The sequence below is a fragment of the Amborella trichopoda genome, chromosome 8 (genome assembly GCF_054954075.1).
Source record: "Amborella trichopoda isolate Santa Cruz 75 chromosome 8, AtrichopodaSantaCruz75HAP2 v2.0, whole genome shotgun sequence".
Lineage (NCBI taxonomy): Eukaryota > Viridiplantae > Streptophyta > Magnoliopsida > Amborellales > Amborellaceae > Amborella > Amborella trichopoda.
In genome coordinates this window covers 25,446,338-25,459,237 of record NC_142343.1, presented here as the reverse complement: position 1 = coordinate 25,459,237, position 12,900 = coordinate 25,446,338, and the positions used below count along the sequence as shown (strand labels likewise).

General features: G+C 33.0%; 1 protein-coding gene across 8 annotated transcripts in view; it reads right to left on the bottom strand.

The window, feature by feature from the left end:
• Positions 1-1,007, bottom strand: part of LOC18427388 (uncharacterized) — a 107,591-nt gene extending 106,584 nt beyond the window's left edge. For all 8 annotated transcript variants that reach the window (XR_016061459.1, XR_002279820.2, XR_016061458.1 and 5 more), the window contains exon 1: positions 808-1,007. Coding sequence is in view for 1 of the 8 variants with exons in the window: in XM_088874711.1 (XP_088730837.1) it covers positions 808-843 (36 nt within the window). In the remaining 7 variants the exon portion in view is untranslated. The remainder of the gene's footprint in view (positions 1-807) is intronic.
• Positions 1,008-12,900: the final 11,893 nt, after the last annotated feature.

Below are 12,900 nucleotides of genomic sequence, written 5' to 3'. Positions count from 1 at the left end.
TGACTTATAGCTAGAAAGTTAAAATGTTAAATAGATGCAAACATAACATGTTGCATTTATATATAATCACAAATTGTGGAAAGCCTCTATAACATTCATAGCATTTTTCAAATTTCATAGTACTCTATATTTTATGTTGTCAACAGACCTTAAATTGTCCATGTAATACTGCTAGATGTACATTCTAAGAAATAAGATGAAGATGGGCTTAATCTAACACCTTAGATTACCTCCCTACAATGCAGCATTTTGAGTTCACTGTTCAGCTCAAGGAAACTAATTTGGAGAAAAGTATAACGGCAAATATGAGAAAAGCTAAATTTTCATAAAACGAACCCATCTTTACAAACAGTTCAGTAAGCCTTTAAACATTCAGGAAAACCTCACAAATTAGGTCTTGCCAACATAAATATCTAAAACCTCACAAATTAGGTCCTGCCAACATAAATAATCCTCTTAAATCCCATTTGGTTCCCATATACAAACTAAACCACCAAAATCACTACACAAGAATTAGACATCCATTCTCCTTCACTCAAATGCATTCTCTATCACTCAAACACGACAAAAACCCACAAACTTAACAGGAAAACATATGAAAGATAGTTGATCGCCAAATAATGATCTTCTCGAAGAAACCTGCTCACCAGAGTACTGATGTACACTAATAAATTACTTTGGCAATCCCCTATAACGCTGCAGAGCAAGACACTACTTTTTTTCATCATCTTAAAACCATAAAAAATAAAAAAACCCTAAGAGAAGCATTCATCATAAAATAAAATAAACCCTAAAATTGTTTATTACCTTTGGTTTGGGAAAATCAATCCTGGCTGCTACCATCTTCTGTTCCTGAGTTTGCACAAAAACAACAACTCTAAGACTCTCAAGTGGGATCCAAAATTGGAAGCGACTTCTCAATGGGGGTTCAAAATCAGCATTCACCACAGTGAGCAGAAGGGCTCTCCTCTCTCTCTCTCTCTCTCTCTCCCTAAGCTCGCAGACTTTGGGTTCCAAAAGGAGATAAAAAACTACGGTCATCTATTTTTGGCCGTTGGATTTGTTTCATCCAACGGTCAGGACGGGGTAAAGCTAAAACTATTTCGAACTACTGTGGGTAGAAAATAACCGTTGGAGTGGCAAAACTAACATATTGTCTCTATGGACGAGTTTTGCAGTCCTCACTCTCTCTACGGAACTTCTTTCAAAACTCTCACTCTCCTTATCATACATAGCAATTAGAAAAAATGGTGATATACCAAACATCTCAAACAAAAATAATTTTGAGAAAGGAAAAAGAATAGAAAAGCCCAGAAAAGATGACGGTGACTAGAATGGTACTCCTGTCCGAGTATAATGTACTAATATTTCTTGGATATAAATTTTAAGATAAAAAATAAGTCTGAGTTCTTAGATATTTAGGATTTCACAATTCAAAAGTGGATTAAGTTTCACAAATCAAAAGTGGAATAGGTTGTTGACAGCTCAAAATATATATTCTCCTCTCTTTTTTCCTGGTCGAATTTCAATTTTTTTCTTTTAATTGCTTCCCTTAAAGGGCCGAATAACCCTTGCAAGTCGAACTATGCTAAACGACCTTTCAATGATCAAACTAACATCGATCAAGCCACAAGCATTGAACCCACTCTAGTTTGACCACATGTAGTTGAACTAAGCTTCTAGTTCGATCCTTGGTCGACCTACCCTGCCATAAGCAAATTCGGCCGGAGCAAACTAGTTTCTGGTTTTTTATGGTTTGATCGACGCTGGTTAGCTCAGCCCTTAAAGGGTCGACTTCGAACTATATGTGAAAAGGAAGAAATGTATTTCTAGCATTACGGCATTGAACTACTTCTTAAGAAAAAAGAGGATATTCATGCGCATGTTCTTCATATTGAAAGATACCAGCTTTCAAAAAAAATTTACCAAATTACCCTGCTTTGGACATTGAAGGCTGAAGTTCAATTTCCCCAAAAATTAACCCAAAAAAAACGAGAAAAATCAAAAAACATTTCTGCTTTGGCCATTGGAATAGAGTTAATTTAGGAACTTCAGAGTTTGAAGCTTTGGTTTTGGGAGTTAAACTTCAAAAGTTCAAGGTTTGAAGTAGGAGGAATTTAATTAAAAAAAAAAAAATGGGTATGAACATAAAAAATAGAAATTTGGAAGGGATACTTTAAATAACCGGAATTTGAAGGGATCTACGCTTAAATTTCTCCAAAAAAAAAAAAAAGCTAAAATTTTGCCCGACCCTTCAAAGAGAGCAAGCAAAAGAAAGAAAACGTGAAATAATTGTAATTCGACCCTTGAAGGGTCGAAATAAGGGCAATTATGAAAATAATAAAAATAAAAATAGACCTTGGTGTAAGATTGAAAATTTTCTATAGGTATGGTTCCAATGTGAAAGTGCCACACCAATGGAAGTGCACGGGAAAAATACAAACAGGCAGCCAAGAACAAAAAAGACCGCAGCGAGGAAAAAAGAAGCAAGCAAGCCAGTGGACCATGAAAAGATGTTGTTTTGTACTCCATTGGACCAACAAATTATAATCTAATTGTACATTAAATCCTTAAAAACTCCCTGAAAACCTACCCAATATTCCAAACTAATCATACTAGAGACCCCTGATCATAATAAATATAGAAATTAACTCAAACACTAGTTTGACACCCAGAAGCATAAAAACTGATATCCTATAGTCCTAGTGCCATGTCAAAACTCACTCAAATTGGACCAAATTTGATTTCAAATTGTTGAGGAGATCACAAACTTTCTAACAGTTTAAGAATCTCTCAAATCCAACATGTTGTTTGAAAGTTATGGTTTGAACATAATTGTTCGCAAGAAAATTTGATTTCTGTCCACCAAGAATTATATATGAATGTGTCGCATGGCCATCGGGACATCACAAAATGCGTTGCATGCCCCTTTTTAACCTGTCATCTTTAGTTTTACGGGATAAACACATGGGATGATTCCAATGACATATTTTGGACGTGTAGAAATGTCTTTAAAAGGCCTAATTCGGGCTCTTTTGAATGAGGAGAAGCCATTTAGAGCCTTAAAATATCGAGAAAGCATAAACCCTGGTCTCAAAGCCCGATCCATCCCTAGTCTCCAGCCCAATCCAGAAAATCCTGAAAAACCCTAGAAATCCACAATAAGCTTTAAATCGACTACAACTTAGAAATTTCAAAGAATCCTAGATCCAGTTAAATCCAAAATCTACTACAAATTCGAGAAGAATATCCCTACTAGTTCGTAATCCCTAGAAGAACATTCCTAGGTACAAATCTCTTCTTGGATTACGAAAATTTTTACAGATTAGAAATCTTGAATGAGAAAGGGATACAGACTTGCCCCATCTGTCTAATCCAAGCACCAACTTTAGGTGCTAGGCCTGAGTGCTTCTCCTCAAGTTACATTTCTTTGTTGCATTTGTTTTTAGTTCTTGTTATTTGCCTTCTCAATTTCAATATCTCTTTCAAAACTTTCTCTCTTATTTTCCTACTCTTCTGATATCTTCTTTCACTATTTCAAAAATCTCTTTCAAAACTTGCTCTCTTATTTTCCCTACTATTCTGATATGTCCTTTCAATTTTACACAAATCTGAGCTAGTCTCTGATCGACAATCTGTGAGAGAGAAGTCTCCTTCATGATTGATTTCTCATAGATAGAAATTTGATAATAACCATCTCTAAAAAGTATTAAGTTACATGTTTTGATGCAAAACGGGATGGGTTGGACTTTAAGTAGTCTACTTCATCTTAGATTTCATGTGTGAATTGTTTGGCGCCATCGTATGGCTTGTTAAGCTCAAATTTCCTTAAACTGATTAGCATGGCATTGGAGTACTTGCATGTTATGATGCAATAGATGTCATCGTAGTCTTCCAACCTCGAGAGTTCTCTAATCCAAGGTTCAGGGCCCGACATGTGGGTGATCTCTGTTGCAAAGATTTTCTTTGCTACTTCCATTCCTTATTTCTATCTTTTATGTTCGTTTTGCTGATTTGTATACTTGTTTCGCCGGTCACCAATAATCCTATTTCAAGGGCAATCGGAAAGCATATGCTTTTCGCATGTCCCAAACCCTTGATTCTAAGTCTTTGTGAGGCCTAAGCCTTTAACTAGCTTTCTAGAACAATTGTGAAACCTACCTCATTGTGGCTTATGAAAGCAAGTCAAGACCTCAAAGTCCATTGGAAATGTTCAAACTCTGCGGCCTGCCTAGAGGCAGTAGCGCAGTTCACGTCTCTGGGGCAATCTGCTTTTGCAATGCACTTCGTTGTTTGTAGAAAACCCTACAATTCTCCAATATGTAGATATTTATAATTCTTATTTTTATGTTATTGTAATATTTTATTTGATAAGAGTTCAAAGTCTTCCTGGTTTGTAGTAACAGACAAAGTTTGTTCTGCTGTTTTTATAGCATAACCTATTTTTAAATCAAATGTTCTTTTTTTTAAAATATTTGAGATGGGAACTTTTGATATATTCCAATTTTGTATTTGGTTTTCAATATCATTTATCACTACTTCTTCTTTGTTCTTAATTCGTAGAGTATTACTAGTTTGACTAACAGCTTTATCTGTGAGATTTCTAATAAAATTTTCCATTTGTAGGTTGCCGATGAGTGTTATCTGGACAGTCCTCTTTGACTACCTCTTATGTCTGTTTCGACCTCAGCAACTCTTGTGGCCTTAACGGTCTTTAGACTAGGTGTCTGAGCGTCTCTAACCCCAACTCTCGGACTAACTTTCTTAAATGGACAATTTTCTTAGATTTCCTAAGATGAATATGCATACCAATACATCTCAAAAATCTAAGGGGAAAACCTCTATGGACTTGGTTCCTTTACATCCCTCTGAGCTCCCAGTGCTCAGCCAACCTTTTTTACCACTACAACCCATGTCTCCATTACGATCTACCAATGTACCCGAATATTTTATCCAAAGTCCACAACATAATACATCATCTAGTCCTGTTTTTTCTCCAACCCAAATCCCATATAAATCATCCTCATCTTCTACCAAGTCAGTATATATTGACAATGCTTTCATTGCCGATATTATCATTGATGACAAACATGTTCATATCAACCCAAATAAATTAGCCTCCCTGTATCTGCAAAACCACTTAAGTCCTCTTAATGGCATCAAAACTGGAGAATGGTATGAGTCTGTTTTAATGGAAATAGGTTCAGTATCGATTGTTCACTTTTTCCAAGGCAATACCAATTTATATGCCTACTCCAAATTACAAATAAAACAGTTCTTGACCTATGAAGATTGGGGTAATAACCCCACACAAGGAAAAAATTTATCAAAAACAGAATATCGATATAAATATTATCGATATGCAGAATATCTTGAAGCTTGGCATAAAGTCTTCTTTTACCAAAATCTAAATAATTCCCACTCATGGTATATTCAATTCAAAATGCCCATACTTGAAAGGTTCCCCAGTTGGTTCCGTCATTGGTTCTTTATTTGGGGATCTTTTACCCAAATCCTACCTGATTCTTTTCAAGCTTTCCAAACTAAATTCTGTGAGTATAATACTTGTTCTGATCAAATCGACTATCATTTTTATTTTATGGCCATATACCAGATCCCATGGATTGTCAAATGGGAATATACTATTAATGAAAATACTTCAAATAATTTTGAATACATTCCCTGTCTCGGGAAAACTATAAAAATTAGATGGTGGGATATATTTAGCACTAACCCACAATCTCTTCCACTCAAGAGGATTCCTCCTTCCTCAGAGTTTTGTGATAATACTCATGCTAATAATACTGTCACCCTAAATACATTCTCTTCATATATTCAAAAAATGAAACAAGCTCATCCCCATGCTACACTCTAAGATATCGAAAAACAACTTTTTGCAATCTTTGCTAATCCTTCAACAATACCTACCACATCAGAAGAAACAGTTCAGTTTGGTAATCCTCTCCTCGAAGATTTTAGCCAAAAACCAGAAGGCTGAACCAAAGACCCGGCGCATCGAAAGACCCGGCTCATCAGAAGACAAGACCTCAGTTTTATCTTTACTTTGGATATGACTAAAAGCAGATTCCTTTTTAAAATGACAAGACCCCAACTACAGTAAATATTCCCTTGCATAGTAACTCCTTACTCCAGCGATCACCACGTAGCAAGAAAAGACCCCAACTACAGTGTCAAAGATTCCGTTTTGATTTGACTAAATATTTGTCACATCAATGCCTTCATCGATCCTTAATAAAGTAATTACTCAAAAATGGTTTGTATTAATCAAAATTGTAATCAATAATGAGTATGACTTCCAATCTTTAGCCTTAATAGACTCTGGAGCAGATTTAAACTGTCTCGATGAAGGATTAGTACCTACTAAATATTTTGATAAAACAACTCAAATCTTAAACACTGCTGATGGTAGTCGATTATATATTAAATATAAACTATCAAATGCCATGATCTAATAATAATGAACATTGTTTTCCAACCCCGTTTATCATGGTTAAAGGATTAAGTCAAGCTGCTATTCTTGGTGTACCTTTTCTGACTTTACTTTATCCCATGATAATTACTCATATAGGGATAGAAACACATATACACGGTACTCAATCCAATTTGAATTCTTAGATAAATCCAAAATCAAAGAAATCAACACTGTCAAAACAATTATAAAACAAAAAGAACACTTTCTATGTTCTTTACGAACAGAAATCCGATATAAAATAATATGTGAGAAATTACAAACCTCTGAAGTAATACAAAAAATACAGTCCCTTAAAACATTAATAGAAAAAGAAATATGTAATGATTTACCTAATGCATTTTGGAATAGGAAGCAACATATTATTAGTTTACCCTATGAGCCTGATTTTGATGAAAAGAAAATACCAACAAAGGCTAGACCAATTCAAATGAATACTGAACTAGTACAAACATGTAAAACAAAAATAGAGTATCTATTACAGAAAAAACTCATAAGACCTAGTCAATCTCCTTGGAGTTGTTCAGCTTTTTATGTAAATAAAAATGCTGAAAAAGAAAGAGGAGTTCCTCGTTTAGTTATTAATTATAAACCTCTTAATAAAGTTCTACAATGGATTAGATATTCAATTCCTAATAAAAAAGATTTATTAGATAGACTTGTAAATGCAATCATCTTTTCTAAATTTGATATGAAGTCAGGGTTTTGGCAAATACAAATTAAAGAAGAAGATAAATACAAAACAGCATTTAATGTACCATTCGGCCAATTTGAATGGAATGTCATGCCTTTTGGTCTTAAAAATGCTCCATCTGAATTTCAAAAAATAATGAATGATGTATTTAATCCTTATCATAAATTTATGATAGTCTACATTGATGATGTATTAATATTATCTGATTCAATAGATCAACATTTTAAACATCTGAATACTTTTATCAATACCGTGAAACATGCTGGATTAGTTGTTTCTGCTAAAAAGATCAATTTATTTCAACAAAAATAATATTTTTAGGACATAATATTGATGAAGGCACTATCATTCCCATTGATAGTTCTATTTTATTTGCTGATAAATTCCCTGATAAAATCCTCGATAAAACCGAACTTCAAAGATTTTTAGGATGTTTAAATTATATTAGTGATTTTTATCAAAACCTTGCTATTGATGCAAAACCTTTATATGATAGACTCAAAAAGAATCCTACACATTGGACGGATCTTCATACAACTGCTGTTCAACGACTTAAGTTGAAAGCTAAAGAATTGCCTTGTTTAACTTTACCTAATCCAACTGCCTTTAAAATAATTGAATGTGATGCTTTTGACATAGGATTAGGCGGAATATTAAAACAATCTATAGATTCCAAAGAACAACTCATTCGCTTTACCTTGAAAGCATGGAATCCCACACAAAAGAATTATTCTACTGTCAAAAAAGAATTACTTGCTATTATTCATTGCGTTACTAAATTTCAAAGTGATATTCTTAATCAACATTTTCTTATTCGTACTGATTGCAAAGCTGCTAAAGATATCCTGCAAAAGAATGTTCAAAATCTCGTTTCCAAACAAATCTTCACGGTGCTTCTAACTCTTTACCTGATTTTCTTACCCGTGAATTTTTGTAGGGGGGCCGTACATTACCACCTCTTCCACCTGAAGAGCCACTCCCTTACGGATTGCAACTGTTGAGAATAAGAATATGCATACCAATACATCTCAAAAAGCTAAAGGGAAAACCTCTATAGACTTGGTTCCTTTACATCCATCTGAGCTCCCAGTGCTCAGCCAACCTTTTTTACCACTACAACCCATGTCTCCATTACGATCTACCAATGTACCCGAATATTTTATTTAAAGTCCACAACATAATACATCATCTAGTCCTACTTTTTCTCCAGCCCAAATCCCATGTAAATCATCCTCCTCTTCTACCAAATCAGTATATATTGACAATGCTTTCATTGCTGATATTATCATTGATGACAAACATGTTCATATCAACCCAAATAAATTAGCCCCCCTGTATTTGCAAAACCATTTAAGTCCTCTTAATGGCATCAAAACTAGAGAATGGTATGAGTCTGTTTTAATGGAAACAGGTTCAGTGTCCATTGTCCACTTTTTTCAAGGCAATACCAATTTATATGCCTACTCCAAATTACAAATCAAAAAGTTCTTGACCTATGAAGATTAGGGTAATAACCCCACACAAGGAAAAAAATTATCAAATACAGAATATCAATATAAATATTATCGATATGCAGAATATCTTGAAGCTTGGCATAAAGTCTTCTTTTACCAAAATCTAAATAATTCCCACTCATGGTATATTCAATTCAAAATGCCCATACTTGAAAGGTTCCCCAGTTCGTTCCGTCATTGGTTCTTTATTTAGGGATCTTCTATCCAAATCCTACCTGATTCCTTTCAAGCCTTCCAAACTAAATTCTGTGAGCATAATACTTGTTCTGATCAAATCAATTATCATTTGTATTTTATGGCCATATACCAGATCCCATGAATTGTCAAATGGGAATATACTATTAATGAAAATACTTCAAATAATTTTGAATACATTCCCCGCCTCGGGAAAACTATAAAAATTAAATGGTGGGATATATTTAGTACTAACCCACAATCTCTTCCACTCAAGAGGATTCCTCCTTCCTCAGAGTTCTGTGATAATACTCCTGCTAATAATACTGTCACCCTAAATACATTCTCTTCATATATTCAAATAATGAAACAAGCTCAGCCTCATGCTACACTCGAAGATATCGAAAAACAACTTTTTGCAATATTTGCTGATCCTTCAACAATACCTACCACATCAGAAGAAACAGTTCAGTCTGGTAATCTTCTCCTCGAAGATTTTAGCCAAAAACCCGAAGGCTGAACTAAAGACCCGGCTCATCAAAAGACTCGACTCATCAGAAGACAAGACTTATGTTTTATCTTTACTTTTGATATGACTAAAAGCAGATTCCTTTTTAAAACGACAAGACCCCAACTACAGTAAATATTCCCTTGCATAGTAACTCCTTACTCCAGCGATCGCCACGTAGCAAGAAAAGACCCCAACTACAGTGTCAACGATTCAGTTTTGATTTGACTAAATATTTGTCACATCAATGCCTTCATCGATCCTTCATCGACCAATGAGAAACAACCTCGTTCCCGACAAGTCCCCGACATTTTTGGGTCACGACAACAGCCCTTATCCATACATCTTTACATCACATCACTGACGCGTCCTCACTCCTCCTTCGGCCATCACCTTCAGCCAACTCACCTAAAGATAAGGATGAATCACAGACGCATCCCAGTCGTCCACCTGTTGCACATCGACACATCCCTGCATCTATAAATACCACCTCCTTCAAACAAAGAAACAGGTCGAGTTTCAAGGACGCCATACGAGAAAACCTACTTCATCACATCCCTGAGCTATCTCTTTCTCATCTCTTTCTCTTTTTTCTGTCTTTACTACTGTAAAATCTCATACAGTAGGTTTGCTTTCATAACAGTCTTGTATAAGCGACATACAGTTGGTAACCTCTATTACTCTGTAATTTTAAATGTGTGATTGTAATATCCCTTCTCTTCCCTCTTACTGTCCTTCTGAATGGAGTATCTTCTCCAGTTATTGTCTTTGTAAACAGTGAATTGCAATATTCTATTAAGTTTTTGTATGATCACTCTGTTTTCATGCAATTTAAACGTTTTTATATGATCACTCTGTTTATTCTTCATGCAATTTAAAATAGTATTCAGTATTAAAATTAGGAATTCAACGCATATGTCGTGGATTGTCTTAGATATTTCTTTAATCTCTGCTGTCTTTCTAATCATTTTATTCTTTTATTATATAGGAATCTTACAACAATTAATCAATTATAATTATACTCTGTTCATGTTTTTAAGATAGAGTGGTAAAAATAGATGTGTAGGTTATAACCGAAACTGGTTGATCTTGGCGTGTTTATATATATATATATATATATATATATATATATATATATAAGATAATCTAAACTTCACAACCCTTCAAATTACAAAGGTTAAAGATAGAGAGAGTTGTGAAGGGTGAATTTTCTAATTTTGTAGGCTATTATTTTTTTTAAAAAAAGTACTTTTTGTGATATTTTCATCATTAAGTAAGGGCATTTTTGTAAATATTACTACAAAACAAGGGATACTTTTGTCATCTCTATAAAGGGTAAAGTTGAAATTTTTACTAAAAGACAAAAGTACTCTATAAATAAAATTCCAGAACACTAACTTCCACAATACCATTGTACTTTTGCAAAAATTTCAAAGTTGTCATTACTTAATAGTTAAGTTACCTATTAAAATAATTTTTTAAATAAGAAGTAATCATCTTTTTGGTATAGACATCAATCACAACCCCTTCTAACTTTAACCTCTGCATTTTGAGGGTTTGTTAACTAGAAAACGCTATATATATATATATAGATATATATATATCCAAAAACTCTAGAAATAAAATGGTCTAAACCCACTCACAAAGAAAGAACTAGGGGATTAGGATCCAATGCAATGCAACGGTATATACATAGGATCCAATCCAATGTATATATAGAGCAATGATCCAATGCAACAACACTTCTAAAAAACCATGTTTGTGGTATTTGTATGACCCCAAATTTTACACACACACTCTCTTCATCTCAATAATCAATCCCCAAAAGAAAAATTTTCAATTTGAACTCTAGATATGGTTAAAATGAATCGAGACCATTCATTTTATGATTTTCAAGATATTAGCCTTTACAAACTCAAAATCATTTTTTTATTTTTTAACATTATTCATCTAATGATAATAAAGCTATCCAAAAAATTGGAAATGAAAAAAACCTTCTAAGGCCTAAATCTAAGCATCTCACCAAAATGAATGGCCAATGTTAATTGAGCTAAAAAAATACTTTCTAAATTGTGTTTTCAATTTTTGGTTTTTTTGTAATTGTTCATTAGAATGAATAGAGTGTATATTTCAAAATTTAGATCAAACAAATGGCTATAAAATGGTTTTTTGAAGTTGTTGCATCATATTACTATGCAACCGTTGCATGATATCAGTGCTTATATATATATATATATATATATATATATATATATATATATATATATATATATATATATATATATATATATATATATATATATATATATATATATATATAGAAGATACTACAAAATACCTATAGGCGAAAATGAACAGTGATTTTACCTACCCTCATCACCATCCAAAGTTCATCGTACAGTCACAATTATCCGGTAGTGTTTTATTTTTCATTTTTTTTCTACAAATCGGAATGAGCTGAAATTTGGAGGGTGATGAGGGTAGGCAAAATCACTGCTCATTTTTGCCTAGGAAGAAATGAATAGTAATTTTGCTTAGCCTCATCACCGTCCAAAGTTCATTGTACGACCACGATTGTCCGGTAGTGTTTCAATTTTCATTTGTTTTCTACAAATCAAAATGACTTGAAATTTGGAACGTGTGTTCATAAACAATAGGCAAATCTGTAAAAAATATCAAAAAAATATCTTATATGAAATACATTGTCCAAAATAGCCCCCAAAACGTTTCAAAGGTATTTTAATCAATTTTTTATATATTTTTATTAGATGTGTCTCACTAAGATGTACACACGGTCCAAATTTCAAATCATTCAAAATTTTAAAAAAAAAGTGAAAAATAAAATACAACAAAACAATCGTGACCGTACGATGAACTTTAGAGAGTGATGAGAGTAGGCATAATCACTGTTCATTTTCGCCTATAGACGTTGGGAAGACTTATATATATATATATATATATATATATATATATGGGCGTGGTTTTTATAAGGTTGCAACCTTAAACAATCTAATGAAAGCGCACCTTAAAATTTATCATAACATGTAATTTTGTTATAAAAAATTATTAGTATTATCTTAAAATCTATTTTCATACGTAATTAGAAAATTTTAAATTTCAAAAATGGTTAAAATCAAGTTGATCTATAAATATATGAAAATCTTGAAAATGGACAGTATAGATAATGTGTTGCAAGATGCATTATTTCTTAAATTCAAAAACATTTTTTTTTTATATTAAAAGATCTCGCTGTCGAGATGATTGATTAGAGAGCTTTTTAACATTAAAACAACATTTTCGATAGATTTTTGAAGTACATTTGTGATTCTCCATTTTAAAGTTGCAACCTTATATAAACTTTTCCCTATATATATATATATATATATATATATATATGTTGTTTAAATCTTCATAATGCTATATCCAACCATCGGATCTAAATGGAAGTTGGGATAGCTTCAGTTATAATGTGATATGAGATTGTTTTATTTTTAGGTTTTTGTATATATCAATTTGAGAA